The 18814-nt window shown below is 43.3% G+C and overlaps 2 protein-coding genes across 2 annotated transcripts; both read right to left on the bottom strand.

Moving 5' to 3' along the window:
* Nucleotides 1-1253: 1253 nt before the first annotated feature.
* cdc27 (cell division cycle 27) lies at nt 1254-13757 on the bottom strand. Its single transcript, XM_071463603.1, has 20 exons — nt 13599-13757; nt 10905-10980; nt 10585-10732; nt 10218-10343; nt 7267-7364; nt 7044-7189; nt 6744-6964; nt 6519-6618; nt 5844-5953; nt 5403-5502; nt 5140-5320; nt 4121-4293; nt 3873-4025; nt 3697-3777; nt 3314-3441; nt 2798-2915; nt 2493-2621; nt 2284-2358; nt 1858-1987; nt 1254-1624 (listed from the first exon to the last, which is right to left on the bottom strand). Exons 1-20 carry the CDS (start codon nt 13623-13625, stop codon nt 1533-1535), a joined length of 2412 nt encoding a protein of 803 aa, XP_071319704.1. The 5' UTR covers nt 13626-13757; the 3' UTR covers nt 1254-1532.
* An 842-nt stretch (nt 13758-14599) lies between these two features.
* On the bottom strand, nt 14600-18440 carry gh1 (growth hormone 1). The gene is made up of 6 exons (XM_071463615.1): nt 18307-18440; nt 17018-17151; nt 16766-16882; nt 15151-15288; nt 14914-15060; nt 14600-14833 (listed from the first exon to the last, which is right to left on the bottom strand). The coding sequence occupies exons 1-6, from the start codon at nt 18314-18316 to the stop codon at nt 14771-14773; spliced, it is 609 nt and encodes a 202-aa protein (XP_071319716.1). The 5' UTR covers nt 18317-18440; the 3' UTR covers nt 14600-14770.
* Nucleotides 18441-18814: the final 374 nt, after the last annotated feature.

Raw genomic sequence — 18814 nt, 5'->3', positions numbered from 1 at the left:
GTTTCCAGATCTTGTTTTGACTTCCACAGTGGAAATTAAAATTTCCACAGTGTCATTCAGAAATGGGATTGAAGGTGAACTGTGGAAGTATCGGCTGGTTTCAGTCTTGTATCGGCTGGTTTCAGCTTCTGTCTTCTACAGTATTTAAATCCAGTTGAGTTCACAATTAAGCCGTTCTCATTCATGTTTTTTTCTTTGTTATGACAACGGAACACATTTGAAACAGTGACTGAAATGTGGGCCCACAAACCAGTGAGCCCAGCTCCTCTCAGCACAAAGACCTTCACTGCCCAGAGGAGAACAAAGAGAGGAGTCAGCTGATCTTGAGGCTCAGCTCCTCCAGCAGCACCAGGCCTCAGCACAGCCTCACACTGTCTGCACCAACCACATTATAGATAAAAAGAAAATTACATTAACTATTGGACATGTACCACAAAAACACAAAGAGAAAGAAAAGACCCTGACCAGGTACAGACTCAGTGATCACAGCCTGAAAATAGAGACAGGCCAACACAGGCAGACCTGACTGCCCAGAGAAGACTGGCTGTGTCAGCTCTGTCCACAGAGGCAGGTGGAGACAGAGCAACACATCCTGCTGCTCTGTAGCACATATGAGATCTTCACTAAAATTATGAGTCAGAGTCAGAGAAGCAGCGAGATACATGAAAGCAAGACAACCTGAGAGAACACATGACAACACAGGACAGCTGTAGTCAGTGTCCTCAGCTCACACTCTGCCCTTTCATTTATTTATTCACATTTCATACTCCCCATTTTCTATGTATGCTGTTAATTGATCCTTTATCGATCCTTTCATAGACCTGTAATTATATTAGAATAGATTGTGTGTGTGTGTGTATGTATATATATATATATATATATTATATTTGCACACACACACACACACACACACACACACACATATACACACATTTTTCTCTCTCATCTGTTAAGCTTTGGCAAAACAGTTCACCTGACATTCATGTCAATAAAGCTTATTGAATTGAAAATTGAATTTAGAGAGGCAGACAGACAGAGAGGGAGAGAGAGAGAGAGAGCAGAGCAGGAGACTCTTCTGTGCAGAGTGTTATGTGACTGATCAGGTGATCAGTGATCAATTCTGATCAGACCCGATCGCCTCCAATTGCCTGATAAAGGTCATGTGTCATGTGACTTTCACTCACTTGGACCAGTGAGTGCAGGGATGCTGTGATTGGCTGTTGGTAGCCAGGAAGTGGACAGACAGCTGTGGGCAGGGTTTACATGTTTTTATTGATTTATTTCCATAACGATGATAAAAAGAACATAAAAAACAGCTGTGATGTCAGAGGACAAGCTCAATGACATATGAGGGAGGGGGCAGGGTTCAGGGTGGCTGCAGTCTGTTTTAGCCAATCAGGGGGCAGGGAGAGAATTGAGGGCGGAGCTAAACTGAAGATCTGTCTGTCGGAATGTTGACTAGCAACAGCAGTCCTCCAGCCAATCAGGGCAGGGGTGTGACTTTGAGCAGGGGGCATGTTTGAAGGGCGTGGTTAAAGGACGTCATCGCTCTCAGCCGTGTGGAGCTGTGTGTCATCAGCATCCGTCATGATACTGGAGTCCTGACTGTCATCCACCTCCGCCGCTAATGGGTGAGACAGGTAGAGAGGGAGACAGGTAAGGGGGAGACAGGTGTGGTGGAGACGGGTGGAGAGAGAAACAGCTGGTCAGTCGTGTCTCTAGTTCACTTCATTCACAACATGAACACTGATGCTGATGTGAAGAACCTGGTTCCATCACAGAACTGGTTGGTTCTAGGTAAACTGGAGGTCACATGACCTGACCGTAAAGGCGAACTACACCTGTCTGTCTTTGTACCTTCGTCCTCTGGCAGGTATCTCTTATCGATGGCTTCTTTGATCTGGTTGTTGGCTCCTTTAGGATCCAGATCCATCGCCCAGCTGAAGTTCATCAGAGCTAGGTGAGTCTGACCCAGCTTCTTATACACCTGGGAGACAGGGTGGGGGGGTGTTAGGGTTAGTTAGGTTGGGAGACAGGCAGTCAGACAGACAGGTTGAGGTTGAGGTTCAGATCAGTCTGTTTAACCCTGTCATGTCCACTGGTCTGTGTGGTCACAGGTGAGACACCTGCTGGCTGCTGGTTTTATGGTTTCTGTGCCTCTGTCATGAAAACTGATCATGGAGGACGATCTGGAACAACCTGAGTGTCAAAGCATAACAGCTGCATCCAGTGGATATGAGGGGTCAACAGGTCAGAGGTCACAATGGATCAGCTGTTTGTTACCTTTCCTATGAGGAAGTAAACCAAAGACTCTTTGGGAACAATCTGTTTCAGCTCCTCCAGCTCCTGAAGAGCCGCCTGCAGAGAGACAGACAGGTCAGAGACAGACAGGTCAGAGAGAAGACAGGTCAGAGACAGAGAGGTCCTCATGGTGACAGACGTGTAGTCACAGCTTTAAGATAGATGTTTTGATCAATGATCACATTGATTACCTTGTACTTGTCGTTGGCGAACAGTATGGATGCTCGGTGGAACTTGCAGAGCGGGTTTTTAGGGTCAATCCCGATCGCCCTGTTCAGAGTCTCTAAAGCTGCATCAGACTTCTTCAACGCATGCTGCACCTAAACACACACACACACACACACACACACACACACACACACACACACACACACACACACACACACACACACACACACACACACACACACTTATTGGTGGTGTTCTTTCGCAGGGGTTGGTGCTACATGCTAACAAGCCTGTTGTTCAGAATGGTGGGTGCTACATGCTAACATACCACTCCGATGTGGCAGAGCAGCACAGAGCTCTGAGGGTTGATGCTCAGAGCTTTCTTGAAGTGGATTTCTGCCAAATTGAACTTCTCCTGTTTGTAGTAAATCATCCCCAGGCCGTACCTAAACACGAGAGACACAATACGAACACACATTACACAGTGTACTCTAATACAGATCTGTGGTTAAGTTGATTTGTTTGTATCATCAGATTCAATGTGCTGTGTAGACTTATTTGTATGGATACAAACTGCATGAACAGTATGTAAGTTACAGTATGTTGACCTCAACCATCCGACTGATTTTTATTAGGAACACCTGCTTATTTATGCAGTTCCAGTTTGTTTATTCCAACAAGTCATCTCAAACTAGTTTCATCAACTGGCAATGAGTTCAGTGGACTTCAGTGCCCCCCCCAGTCTCCACACCTGGATCCAGTAGTGTTAGTGTAGTGTTCCTAATAAAGTGTTCACTGATCATGTGTTGTATGAACAGTAGGTTGGTTACCACGGTTACCATACCATGCGTTATAGTGTCGGTTGTTGACTCTGATAGCGTTGCGGAAGCAGGCGAGTGCTCGGTCCAGCTCCTCTGTCAGAACAAACTCGTGACCCAATAGAGTGTACGCATACGCAAAGCCCGGGTCCACCTGAGAGACAGATGGGTAGACAAAGAGACAGGTGAGAAAGAGAGACAAACAGATGAACAGTATACACTGGAAGATCCAGCTAATTGATAAAACACTCAGGTTCGTGAACAAGTGAGACTACACTAGTTCATTTCTGATGATCCTTGAAAGACTTACCTGTCTTACAGATGTCTCTCACACAAGAAAGGGTCAGCCATCCTAAACTGGGTAACTATGGTAACAGTAAAAATGGTATCCATGGCAACAGCAGCTCACCTGGATGGCTCTCTGGAAGAACTTTATGGCGATGTCATGCTCCCTCTGCAGACTGAAACAGTTTCCTGCTACACACCAGGCCTGCAGAAAGAAGGGTAACCAGAGAGAGACAGGCAATCAGAGAGAGACAGGTGAGCTGAGAGACAGACCGACAGGTGAGCAGAGAGAGGTCTTACCTCAGGACAGTTCTTGTCCATGTCGGTCAAGTCTTTAGACAGGGCGGACAGGGCCACGTCTTTCTGCAGGTGCCACAAAGTGGTCGAATAAATCTCCATCCCTTCAACTCTGTACGACTCGATCCTGCGAACCTCGCTGAACAGACGCTCTGCCTGCAGACACATCATCTTCACATCACTTTACCTGTGTTAGGTTAGCGTTGCCTGTGTGTCGGGTGTGTGTTGCCTGTGTGTCAGGTGAGCGTTACCTGTGTGTACTCGGCCAGCTCAAAGTAGGCCCTGCCGATGTGAGTGAGGACCCAGCCAGTGTTGTAGTGCTGTGGAGGGAGGGAGGTAAGGATGTTGATGGCATCTCTGCAGTTATAGGAGCACAGCGCCTGGTAACCACGCCCCAGTTCCCGCAGCAACGCCATCACGCTGTCTGAACACACACACACACACAGAGGATAAACATGTATCTGAATACTGTTTACGTAAATAATGTCAGTGTTTCCTGTCAAACACAATCTGTATAAACAACCCCCCCCCAACCACTGACACACACACACACACACACACACACACACACACACACACACACACACACACACACACTAGAGTTATTATGTACCATATTTTCCAGACTATAAGCGCACTTAAAAGCCTTTAATTTTCTCAAAAAACGACAGTGCGCCTTATAATCCGGAGCGCCTTATATATGGATTAATTCTGGTTGTGCTTACTGACCTCAATGTTGAGAGTTATTGTGAACGCATTTAATAAAGTCTGACTGACTTATCTGACTGTTTTGTTTCGCTTAATGCGCCTTATAGTCCGGTGCGCTTTATATATGAAAAAAGTTCGAAAATAGACCATTCATTGACAGTGCACCTTATAATCCAGTGCGCCCTATAGTGCGGAAAATACGGTAAATATTAAAATAAACTCCTGTAGTGTCACGGAGTGATTGACATGTCCCTTTACCAGGGCCCCTATAACTACTAAACTATCAATTAGTAAATTTTTGGCTGCTGGACTAGTGAAAATCATGCGAGGGGCCCGTAAAGCACTAATCTACTAGCCACGTGAACCAGAGGGGAAAATGTTGTCACTGTAGGGGGAGGGGAGATCTACAGGTGATGCAGACTCTGTGGCTGTTCAGAGGGACCCTGAGGATTCACCAGCCAATCTTCTTTCTACAGGACATGTGGGCGACCTTGCTCAAGCTGCTGATACCACAAACACCTGGATACACAAAAGCAAAATGGATGGGTGGTAGAACGATTACCTGCAGCAGCTCTCTGGTACTGGGGGATCTTTGTGTCTGGTAGACTCAGACTGGGATCCAATCTCAGGATGTCCAGACTCTCGTTCAGGTTGCTGCTGTTTGACGTCTTTGCTGATTTACATTTAGTTTTTCTGTTGGGGATCTTTGTCGGAAACTTCATCTTTAACTTCTTACTGTTCTCCTGCAGACAAAGACACAGATTAGTTACTTAAATAGAGTACAGTGGAATACAGTACTGCAGTATTACTGGAGGAGTGCAGTACCTTGGCAGTAGAGCTGGCACTAGTAAACAATCTGGAGCTTCTTCTGGGCTGAACATTCGGAGGACCAGACATACTGGGACTGAGGACCTGAGGGGAGCCACTGAGAAAAAGACAGGTCATTGGACCACATCACATGACATTAAAACCTTGCAGGACAGGACCTTGTTTTTATCCTCAGGTCTGTGGTTCTCAATAAAACACAAAGAAATAACTGTGACCTTAACGCCCTTGTAAACAATCTGTAAACATTGAGAGACATTGAGGGTAACATTCATAATCTGAAACACAAACACAGAACAGCCGTCCCCATCACGTCAGTTAATGTCAAATACACCTATTGTCTGTTTCTCTGCCTGCTTCTGTTTTCTGATTGGACCAGAGACACTGAAGTCACTGTATATACCTGGATGTCTACAACCTTTGATTTGTTATAATAGTTACCTGGTGTGAGGTGCGGAGGTCTGTGATTGGTTGAAGGGGATAGGGAGAACATCTCTGCTGTTTCCACTCTGACTGAAGACAGACTTTGACTGACTGATCCTGGAGACAGACTGAGGGAGAGACAGACATGTGAACAGGCAGACAGACAGACAGGTTGGGAGGAGGACAGGGGAGAGGATAGACGGGGAGGGGGGTGGGGGGATTTAGGGTCAGACAGGTGAGCATAGAGAAAGACAGGTGAAGAGACAGACAGGTGAGGAGAAGTACAGACGAGCAAAGACAGGTAAGGAGCCAAGACAGGTGAGAAAAGAGAAAGACAGATGAAGAGACAAAAAGGTGAGCCGACAGACAGGTGAGCAGAGAGAAAGACAGGTGTGGAGACAGACAGGTAAGCAGACAGTCAGCACCAGCAGAGTGTAAATGGTGAAGTAAAACAATGCACAACTTTTATTGTGAAGGTACAGCGTGTTCCTGTTCAGCGCCCTGTGATGTGTTCATTAAGATAATAAACACAAATTATATCACCTATTAACAGGTAGGTAAGGGGCATGGCATCCCCATAGGATTAAAAACATCATGCTACTTCAAAATAAAAGTCTTTTTTAAACTGATTTTGAAAAGTGGACACCTGGATGTCTACAACCTTGGTGTGTGTATTAGTATGTATGTGTGTACCTTCTTGCTGGGAGCTGTAGTTTGTGTTTCCATGGTAGCTGAATAGTTCTGTAGATATGTGGGGTCTCCAGGGCTGGGCTCCAGGGGCAGGATTCCAAAACTGCGCCACGCACACACGCACGCACACACACGGTTAAGTTTTAAAACCTCCACCTGAGCAGACAAACTTACAACTAACAAGACTAACCACAGACTCACCTGTACAGGTATTGTTAAATCACTTACCTGGGCGTCAGTGGACTGAGTGCGGGAGGTCCTCCCAGTAAACACCTCCCACTCTTGGGCTTGTTCTGTTTAGCCAATAAGGAGCCGGCTGATGCCATGGAAACTGTGTTACCCAGTAAAGAGCCAGTCTCAGGGGATATGAGGGAGGAGTCAATGTAGGAAACTGACAAATCAGACGTCAGCTTTCCGTTAGATGACTCTAGATTCAAACGATTCAGCTCCTGGAAAAAAACATCATATTAGTGCTGATGATCACACTGAAGCAGACTGGTGTACTGGAGGTGCATTTGTATTGTGTACCAGTGTGTCCTGTGGCGTCTCCATGAGGGCGGTGTCTAGACGGTGGGAGGAGTTCTGAGCGGGACTAACAGATGGAGGGGGGGGGGCTGTAGACAAGTTCTGTAGAGAGGACAACTTGAAGACCTGATCTGGGTCTGGTTTCTCTCCTGAAACACAGAGAGCACATTGTTCACTGAAGGCACATGATCTCGTGATCAAAGGTAAGGCCAGATGTGTGTGTTACCTAGGTGACAGAGGTTCTGGAAAGGCGACCACAGGAACGGATTGAGAGTTAAACTTCTCTGGAAACACTCTGCACCTTTAGCAACACGATCTGTCTTGCTGCTCAGAGAGAGAGAGAGAGATAATAATAAGAGTTCCTTATTATCAGGCTGCTTCAACATGTCTCTAAAGACCAATTCAAAATGCTGCAGCTTTAGTATTGACAGGAAACAGGAAGAGATCACATTACTCCTGTGTGAGTTTTATTTAAGCTCCTCCTCCTCACCTGCAGAGCCGCTGATGGTCAGACACCATTAGATCTCAAAGAGCTCATAGTTCCCCAGCAAATAGCAGCTGTATGACACATGTCCTGCCCCTCCTCCCCAATAAGCTACATATAACAGCTACACTAGAGACATATTAAGCCAATGGTGTTGCAATAACTTAAGCAAAACCTTGCACATGCACAGTAGAAGGAGAACCTGTAGAAAAAAAAGTTTTCAGCCTGATTTTGGATAAAGTCACAAAACTAGTTATTTTTTTCCATATGATTCTGTAGATGCAGTTTAATTTCTCAATGATCACTGACTGTCCCCATTCATTTACACAGGAGCTGGGTCAGCCTGACATAAGTTGCCAAGATGGCTGCTAGTGACGAGAAACAGAATGGGAGGCAGAGCCTTCAGCAGTCAGGCTCATCTCCTGTGGAACTAGCTCCCAGTCTGGGTCCAGGACCAGACACCCTCTTTATAGTTAAGATCAGGCTTGAAACTGTCCTCTTTGTCAAAGCTTATAGTTAGAGCTGGCTCAGGTGATCCCTGAACTGGGGGAACTCCCATGATGCATTGAGCTCCTCTCTCCCTGTGTACACACTCAGATCCCATTGATACATGTTACTAATGCCGACTTTATACCAAACAGCTTTTTAAAGCCATTTCACTTGAGTGAGTAGAGTGTTGCCCCTGTCAACTCGATGGTTTGGTGTCAGGTTTTTGGTCTCAATGTTCAGATAAATTCAAACATGTTTAATATTATTGTGAGGTTTCAGTCTTGTACAGATAGAGGCGTTCATTGACGTCAACACTGTTGACTACTCCAGCACCAAACAGGAAGGGTTAGGGTCAGGGCTCCAGACTAACAATATCCTGTCATCCTGTGAATGATAGAAAATGTGTTCGGGACAAACAGAGATCTGCGCCCGGGACAAAAAAAAAAAAAAAAAGGCTATAATTTGACATTTACTTATTTAGAAAACGACAAACTGAATCGAGCGCTGAGCTGAAGTTGTGTTCTCCTGCTGTTATAAGCAGTCACCATGTATCACTGTGGTATTTTTGTTGTCATAGTAAATAGGTTGTACGTGAATAGTAGTGATCCAGTTATATCCACGTTCACTGCAGTTAAACCACAGGTCCAGTCATAAAAATATCACTGATTAGTGGTGGATGTGTCGGTGGTGAAATGATTCATGTTCTGACTAATAAGTGAACACTTGGCACGGAGCAGGAGGCGGGAAGATTCCTGGTGGGCCGAGCTGACTTTGGGGACAAGGAAGGGCGAGAGGGGGGAGATACGGACGATCAGCCCGGTGGAGTAGACTGACATTGTGGCTCTGTGGGGTCTCATCTCCCTCACTGTCTCCCCAGATAACTTCGTTCAGTTCGGACCTCCATCCACCGGCTCACCATTTCTGTGTTTGTATCTTTGTCATTGTTTAACCACTGAGGCAGCAGTGGACTGTCTGACTCATTTACATGAAGAACAAAGTAAAAAAACAATGGCTTAAAATCTGAGATAAAAGTTAAGATCCAGAATAGTCCCGATGTTTCCAGTAGGCTAGTTGTTGGTCCAGCAGCAGTAACCGTGCTGAAAGACAGGAGAAGTAGAGCATGACCACAGCTCCCAGTACAGGTCCCAGTGAGTCCAGTTTTTACGCAATAAGCAGTAGGTAGAAGACAACAGGAATCTATTCTGAGTTTATTTATCAGGATAATCAGGCTTTGGTTTCTGCTAATGAGTAATTAAGTCCTCAGAGTCTGTGTGATCAGCTCAGATCTACTGAATTTTATTAGAAAAAGATCCAGTGAAGGAGGAAAAATATGTCTGGTGTAGAATCATCCTAATTCATCCTCTGTTCATCTGTATATGGTTGTTGTAAAGTGTGACATGGACTACATGTGAAGGTGTCTCCAGATGGGTTCTGGTTGGATGGTCCAAGTCAAAAATCCTAGGCCGATTTTTTTTCTACTCCACCCCTGAATATTAGGAAATACTAAGAACTACAGACACTTATGTGTTTTATCAAGAGCAGAAACAGCACTGCAGCAGGCAGCGTTTGCCTAACTATCCAATCTATAAACCAAGAATCTATGTCTGTGTGTGTGTATGGCATTTTGATTTTGGGACGGTTTATACTCACTTCAGGACGGTTAAAATAGTTTTTCGGGGCAGTGGTGAAAAAAGTTAGTCTGGAGCCCTGGTTAGGGTTAAAATGCATTATGCTTTTTAAACGGTACAATCACATGACTCCGATCAGAAGTGATGCACTAACCTTTGCCCCTTTTCCTGCTGTGACATTTCAGAGCATAAATGCTGTAATCACACCGGTCACCTGTCCAGCACAGTACTGTTACACCACAAACACTGCAGCTACACCCTCCTCTGAGAGTGAGCTGTGCTCAGGTTGCACTCAATAGCGTCTCACACGGAGGCTCCGACACTGACAGGAGCAACAACACGGGGATGAGACAGAAACGTGTGACCAGTCTGAGTCAGCTACCTGCTCACTATCTGAACCTGTGAGGATATTCCCTCCCCTGTGACTGTGTGTGTGCGTGAGTTGTGTGTCCTTTCAGTCCAAAAAGAGGTAAACTCGTCCAAAAGTCAGTTGTTTTTTTCTATTTTAAAAACCTGAATAACACACTAATGTTGGTGTAAAGAGGTATGAGAGAGTGGGTAAACTGTTTTTTTTACCAGTAAATATGTCCCAGTAATGACAGTGTAAAGGAGGCGGAGTCTCCAAACTCTGTGATGATGTCGTCTTGACTCTTCTGTTTGTTCAACACTCCACCAATTAGAACCTGTTCTCCTTCGGCCAGCCTTAGACACCGACAGAGAGAGAGAGAGAGAGAGAGAGGTAGAAAGACAGGCAGAGAGAGAGACAGGCAGAGAAATGCGTCAGTTAAACAGTCAGTACAGTTAAACATTAAAATGTATCCACTTCTTCTACTGGTGTGAAACGAAGGTTGGTTTACTAGACTAAGTGTGTGTGTGTGTGTGTGTGTGTGTGTGTGTGTGTGTGTGTGTGTGTGTGTGTGTGTGTGTGTGTGTGTTTTCTTACTTGCTGAGTTCGACACAGCATTTTGCCAGCAGGAATCGGACCTGCGGTGTAGAGCAGCTGTGAGCCTTCAGCAGCCGGTATGCTTTGTATGGCTTCCCCGAGCGGTAATAACATGTCGCCAACAGGTAGAGAGCCTCCTCTGACCTCACTGATAGACAGACAGACAGGTAGACAGACAGGTGTTCAGACCGACAGGTAGAGTCTCCTCTGACCTCACTGACAGACAGACGAGTAGACAGACACATGTTCAGACCGACAGGTAGAAAGCCTCCTCTGTCCTCACTGACAGACAGACAGGTGTTCAGATCAACAGGTGTTACCTTCAGCATAGAGCCTCTCAGCAAGGAAAACAGCGTCCAGGTAGGCGTAGTGGTTCAGAGCCTGCCATACTGCAGCCTGATCAGAGAGACAGGTGTAACATCAGACAGGTTCATCAACTCGTCCTGATATAAAACCTGCAGTGTGAAACTTTGTCTTTCCCTCTGGCAGTGAGAGGAATTACACAAACACTGCTGAATTCAGTGAACAGAAACTGTTCCCTCATGCTCCCTAGGTTTTCCCGCCATAGGCTCCACCCACAGGTGGGAGTAAGTCACACATGCAAGTCACATGTGTCAAGTCCTCAAATGTGACTTAATTCTGACTTGAGTATTTAAAATAAATATATATTGTTAACATATATACTTGCAACATGTTGTACATATAAAAATTCATCATAGATAGTTTTTAATATACATTCATTTTTCCATGGCTATTTCTTATATTTTATATACTTTTATCTTCATATATGCAGAAAATGTATATATTTGATAATAATATATCCCCTTATAGGTCATTGGCAACATCACGTCATAATTGATATAGAGACATATGTCATATATTATTTTCTGTATGGGTCAGTGTAACCTTACCTAACACTAACCGCGACTATAACGTAGTGACAGGCAAGGATGCTAGCAGAGATGGCAAGTAAGCTAGTCCTGAGCACCAGCTGCTCTCCTGCTGTTCCAGCTACAAACAAGTTGTATGTTGTTTGAAGTTGGCCTTAGCAGCAGTCGGCGCTCTCCCAGTGACCTTTAATTGGTCTTATTTTGGTAGGAAACCCTGTTCGATCTGTTCCCGTTAGCCCTGTTAAAGTTACTGCATTATGCTGTTAATTCAGACTCAACCCTTCTGTAGTCAAACAATCATTTCAAATTAAAAGCCCTCTAGCATGACAGTGGACAGAAACCCTTTGCATTATGGCAGGTGGATTTTCTACACCTGAGGACAGTGCATTTTAGGGTGTTAACATGCAAATACCCGTCTCAGCCACAGGTTGTTCAACTCGTTTAACAGAGAAGTAAATAATGTTTTGGTGTGAACTTAGCAGTTGGCACCCCAATATTTCTCCAGAGGAAAAAAATAGTATTATATTTTAATGGTTTCTACCATTCCCTATTGCGTGTGGCTCATAAAGAGAGAGAGAGATTTAGTCTGACATACTTGCAGGTCAATTTATACAAAACGCACGAGTCAGAGCCATCACTGAGCTGCTTTCTCTTGTTTCAAGTGCCTAAAACTTTGTATTTGGATTCCTCTAAACCAAAACTCTGGCTTACATTTCATACATAAGGAATTTCCTGTGCAGTGTAGATAGTTGCATGCAAGGAGTGGGTGCATGCCCACATCAGTAATTTATGCACAACATGCTGCCTGGCCTTGTTGTTGGACATCACTGATGCAACCGTCCTCGCCAATATGTATGAGTTTGGCTGAAGGTCCCTCATTGGCCACAATCAGAAAAAGGCTCGTTAATGTGTCAGGTTTTGTTGTCTCCACCCGCACAAAAAGAGTCTTAACACAAGCCAACCTTACCGGTTAACACGCAGTGCAATGTCGTTCAAACACAAAATCTCTAAACAGTTATTTGCGCAAATGGCGTTTGACACATTATTTTACTGTGACATGCTGTGTGTGGTCATGACGTCACAAATATACGTGTGACCTAAAGTCTCTGATTAACATAGCAGCTAATCAACAGATAGCTAATGTTGTTCACGTCAACCGGCAGCTAGCTGACGTTAGCTAGAGTTAGCAACAAGAGGCTAACTCATTGTTGGTTAACTATAACCTGACGGCTGTGGCTGGTGTTGAGTCGGACATTAAATACAAACTGGATAACCCCCAAAAACACGTTGATGTTTAGTTGTGAACTTTAAAGTGCAAATTCTGTAGATTAAGGCCGCTCGGCTGAACATGTTAGCCGTCTAACATGTTAGCATTTCAGCATTAGCAGCGTCATTAATACAAAACTCCATTTAAATTTTCATAGTTTCGTATTGTCCGGCTTAGCAGCATAAACACTCAGCTGTTTATCAGGCCTTTAAGCGATCGATACAGTCCACCGATCACTTTGGCAGACATAAACTCAACCAGGCATAATAAGAATCAGCAGAATATAAACTTTAATAACTGTTAGCGCTGGTAGTGCCGCCCTCCACGGTGCATTTTGACCTCGTCCAGAGAGCAGCACAATAAGACCTACATGCGAAAGTGATGTTGTATTAATTTTTTTTAATCAGTAAGATATGTGCCGAAGCGATGGATATGTGCCGAAGCGATGAGTAGCATCGAATAAGTCACAACGGATTGTAAGAGTTGTTCCACTGTCTTTGCTTTTAAAGCGACATTAAAGGACGCCTCAATTTGACATGTTTTAAAAAGGAGTCTGGCATGACCGATGTGATCTGAAACCAAGCTAGCGTTAGCTAAAGAACTAGTATTGTGTTAAAGTCTTGATCCATATGGCCATATGACAGGACAAAACTCGATGGAATTATCGGGTTTTTAACACCGGCAACACTGATAAAACGCTACGTGCTGCTAGCGGCAGGCTACAAGGCCTGATGCAGGGTAAGAGCTCTCACGCCGCGGACTGGACCAGCCGATGGGGCCGGCACGGAGAAGGCAGCACGGGCTTCATAAGTACTCGGTTCGCCACTCATGTCAACGAGCTGAAGATGTGTTTTTACCTGGACAGGTTCCTGCAGCACCGTCATTCCGCTCGGAGACCGCGTCTATCTGTTCCTGTCGTCTGTTTTCCCTCTTTTCTCTTGGCTCTTGTTTTACTTGAGTCTCCTGGAGGAGCTGCAGTCGAAGATTTGAACACACCGACCGTTAGCAGCCGAATTTAGTCGAACAGTATCGAGAAGGAGCGAAAGCCGAGGCGGAGAGTAACGACAGTCAACGAAAAGAGCCGAAACGGCGGCGCCCTCCGCTGTTGACGTCGATGTAAGGCAGGTAAGAAACTACAGGGTGATTAATCGCCGTGTCCACACGCAAACATAAAAGTCAACATATACAAAGAATAAAGTCTCAACTCATAAATAATGAGGAATTAATTCATTTATTAAATTCAAAAGTAACTGTTTTTAATAACTATTGACTGACAACTGTGTCTGTTTCATCTGTAAATTGCACCAAATTAAGTTATTTTCATTATGTTGTGCATCAATATCAAAGAATTGTGATGGTCCATGGCTAATTTAAATCATCTAAAAGTCAGAAGCTCAACCTCTGGTGATTTTCAATTTTCTCCTAGTTCTCATTGATGTGTTGAAAAGGTTTAATCACGTTTTATAGACCAAGAGTTTCACAAATTCAACCAGAGCATATGTATCAGAAAGCTCTACAAGACCTTATTAGGAAACAACTGAGGTTTGGTCAAAAACTCTTGACTTTGAGAGAACTAAACCCTCCACAAAGACCAACAGCAAACTAATTTCTTGTATGATTTTAATTATTGTATACTTTTCCTTTTTTAGGGTTAGGGTTAGGGTTAGGGTTTCTTTTGTCAAAACCAACCTGTTTCCCTGCAGAACTCTTCATTGGTGTTTGTGGTGAGGAGGAACTGTTCCCTTACGAGGTTCAGTTTATTTCTAAAGTCCAGAATGACAGACCAGTTTTTAGTTAAGATGACAAAATGAAAAAATAAATATGAGACTATGAAGAAGAAACAAAGTCCAGACACAACTGAATGAAACACACTTTATTTCACAAGCTGACAGTATGACATCATCATTTCATCATCAGTTTGGACTTCAGCACCTGACAGAGGTAAACACTAATTCTAACATAGGGGTGAAGCTTAAGAACACACAGGATTACATTATGAACTATAGCACTTCACCGGGAGGAGGCGGGGCTACAGAGTGCAGTTAGCTTCTGGAGAGAGTCGACATTTAGCCACCGTCAGGTACGTCTCCACCTGTAAACATGGACATCATCATCATTACATCATCAGAACTTCCCACCCCACTCCCCCCCCCCACCCTTCTCCACTCCCACCTTGTGCATGTCCTTCTTGAAGCAAGCCAGCAATTCATAGTTTCGTCTCAGCAACTCATCGCCTCCCAGACTCTGATAGAAGTTTCCATAAGGAGCCAGCTGGAGGGGCAAACTGTCAGAGAACATCTCTGCTCCGTCCTGACTGGCCTGCAGGATCAGGTGGTCAGTCTGGCAGCTGTCCTGATTGGTTAGATCAGGTCAGCGTATACAGTGTCATTTATGTGTGTGTGTTCTCACCGTTTTCAGCACTTGGATTCCTGTCTTTAGTTCAGATAGTCTGGGTGAAATCCTCAGAGCAGAACCTCCAGGCAGAAAGCGACTAGGGAACTCCCAAGACTCCACTAATTGACAGGAGATCGATAACAGCTTCAGAACCTAGAACAACAATCAACAGGACATCAAGAACCAATTAATCAATAGATAGCATCTTCAAACTCAAGAACCAATAAATCTATATCTATCTATCTATCTATCTATCTATCTATCTATCTATCTATCTATCTATCTATATATATATATGTTGCTGATCCCCCTGATCCCCAATTTCACCAATCACCAGAAAAAATTCCTTGTATGTGAAAACATACTTGGCAATAAAACTGATTCTGATTCTGATATATATATATATATATATATATATATATATAATTTTTTTCTTACTTGCTATACACTCTTTTGTGTATCTTTAATAAAGTGAATAGCTCAGAACCTGAAACCAATCAACTGATAGGAGATCAAAACCCATCAATCAATAGGTAACAAGTTGAAAAGCCAGAACCAATAAATATATGGGTCATTCAACCAAATTGGTGCAAACTGCTGTCCCAAAACCAAACAACAAATTAAAAAAGCATTTAATTAATCCATTGTTGACCATGATCCTTCTGATATCTGCTGAGTGACTGAGAGTTGGGTTAAAACACATAGACCCATCATTTATAGGGTATTTTGAATCAGGAGGTGGCTGTCTCCAACACTCACTCCTTAATTACAGCTTATGAAAATGATACTGAAATAATTTCTGCAATACATTTTTTATTAATCTTTTTTAAAATCATGAAACTTTATGTCAAAAATGTTGTTTAACTCTGACTTTGAGCCAGTTGGGTAGAATGGCCCATAACAGTTCAGTATCTAGAATCAATAGATAACTGTTTCAGAGATAATTAATGGAGCCAACATACTGAAGTTACCAAACCAACTCCAGCTCCAAGCTATTTGCTTGTGTCTGAACCACAGTGGTTTGGACCAATCAGTGTCCTATGAAGGAGAAGCTACTGGCAGCTATAGGCATGTCTTAGGTGTGGTGACAGCAAGAAGCAACTGTTTGTTAACAACAATGGCAGCTCCTATTATTTCCCAATTCACTGAAAGAAGAGCAGAGAATGGCACTGAAGGCTTTTCTCCATGTTTTCATTCTTCTGCAGACTGGTTTCAGCAAGAGTCTGATTCACCAACTTGCTCTGCTGGTAGTGAAACAAAAGGGTATCATGCAGATTGGTTGAAGTTAACCTGTGATAGACAGATGGTTCATCCAGTCATTTGCGAAGTATTTTTTGAAATTGCCTGTCGTTTTCCAAATAGTATAACCAACAAAGCCCTCCCGGATATTTCTGTGTAATGAAGCATCTGTTGTGTCAGACTGATACTGTTTGACACTGATTCTATTACTGCACATATCTGACACACAGTGTGTCCGTTGCAGCATAAATGTACTTTGATAAAAGCATTTCTGTTTTACTGTATCTACAGAGAAATGGCAGCTGTGTGGGTTCTTACTGTGTGAGTTTTTCTTCTGTACTGTGTGTTGTGTAGCATAGTAGTACTGTGTAATGCAGTGTTGTGTACTCACAGAGCTGCGTTGCGTTTCATGCTTGTCAATGGGACTGATGATGTAATCAGAGTTACAGAAATCCTGTAGGAAGATTTTGTTGAGTTGGCGCTGGTCCTCAGTTGGCAGCTTACTCTCCTAAGAAACACAACACAACACAACACATAGATGTACACAGTAATACGAACAGAAATACACAACCCACAGAGGTACCAAGACATAGAGACTATTAATGAACCCCCACTACACGCTGCAGTCTGGCTGGATACTTACAAAGTTGGAGAAGAGGCTCTGAGCAAGCAGGTGGAGGGTTTGAACTCTGCTGACAGCGGTGGAGAACTGATGCTGGCTGTCTGTGATTGGCTGAGAGGAGACACCCAGAGACAGGACTGACAGCAGAAGGACAACTGAAAGGGAGACAAATAGGTGAGAGACAGAAAGATGAAGGTTAGACTGTCATTACTAGTGCTCAGACTCAGATGCTCAGTACAGGACATTATAGAAAACACTACAAGACGCTATAGAAAACCCTACAGGACACTATAGAAAACACTACAGGACATTATATAAAGCACTACAAGACCCAACAGAAAACACTACAGGACACTATGGAAAACACTACAGGACGATATAGAAAACACTACAGAGACACTATGGAAAATACTACAGGATGATGTAGAAAACACTACAGGACACTATGGAAAACCCTAAAGGACACTGTGGAAAACATTACAAGACTCCATAGAAAACACTACAGGACACTATAGAAAACACTACAAGACCCAACAGAAAACACTACAGGACATTATAGAAAACACTACAAGACGCAATAGAAAACACTACAGGACATTATAGAAAATGCTACAAGATGCTATAGAAAACACTACAGGAAAGCAAAATTATCCAGACAGTTTTTAAATATGTCACATGATGAAACTGAGTGGTGACTTTTCAACAGGTCCACCTAAAAGACTCAGTTAAGTCCAGGATAGTTAAGCAGGAGAACTGGTAGAGAGAAATTATTTATCTGAACTCCAGAGAAGCTCAGCAGCAGTAGAAATAGAGGTTGCAATGGCATTTCTTTGACAGGCTTCACTGAGTAATAACCTGTGGTTTTAGCAGAACACAAAGGACTAGATAAGGGGATTTTAATAAAATAGGCATATGATCATAAAAACATGCATGCACCTCAATATTAATATTATCAATAGAAAATCCATAAAACACAGTGAGGTCAAGGCTATAAAGACTTTATCTGGCTCAGGACACCTATAGACCAAGACACAGACGGTCTTGTCTGTGTTTTGGTCTGTGATTTTAATGTAGGAAAGCTGAAAGAAAGTGTCTGTACTTTAAATTGATTCTTGAAAACCACAGCCCCTGCTAATGGAAGAGCAGGGACACAGGCACGAGTGTACATGGAGAGATGCTCATTGATAAATAACAGAGGACAAGAAAATGTTCAGGAACAGCCCCCGACTAAACTAAACTAAAATAAAATAAAATAAAATAAATGTATACCATTCAAATGAAGCAGGTCCTGTCTAAACAGAGCTACTAACCTCTGTCCATGGCTGGTCAGGGATCAGTTCAGGTTCTGGTTCAGGTTCTACTTCAGGTTCTGGTTCTGTTTAATCTGAGCTGAGTTCAGTATGTTGTGAACTTCTCACTTCAAACGTTTGTGGTTTTATAGAAGAAAGCTTAATGATTAAATTCAGCGATGGAAACATGAACCGAACAAACAACCACTGAGCGTGTCTGTGTTTGTGTGTGTGTTTGTGTATGCATTTTCACCTCTATTTAACAAGGTGATGGTGACACAGAAAACATTGTTTTTATGTTGTACTGAAAAATTCAAAAGTAATTTAACGCTAACCCATTGAGTGTGATGATACATACATGGAGTAGACACACACACTCACACTCACACACACACACACACACACACACACACACACACACATGCATATATATATATATATATATATATATATATATATATATATATATCCAAAGTAAATGTGTGTGTTTTTATTTTTATTTTGGGGTTTTTGTGTCCCAAGTTGATAG

This window comes from Trachinotus anak, unplaced genomic scaffold (assembly GCF_046630095.1).
Source record: "Trachinotus anak isolate AG129_WGS33_773 ecotype Australia unplaced genomic scaffold, CSIRO_AGI_Tana_v1 ptg000003l, whole genome shotgun sequence".
Taxonomy (NCBI): Eukaryota; Metazoa; Chordata; class Actinopteri; order Carangiformes; family Carangidae; genus Trachinotus; species Trachinotus anak.
This window is presented reverse-complemented; position numbering and strand designations above follow the sequence as displayed.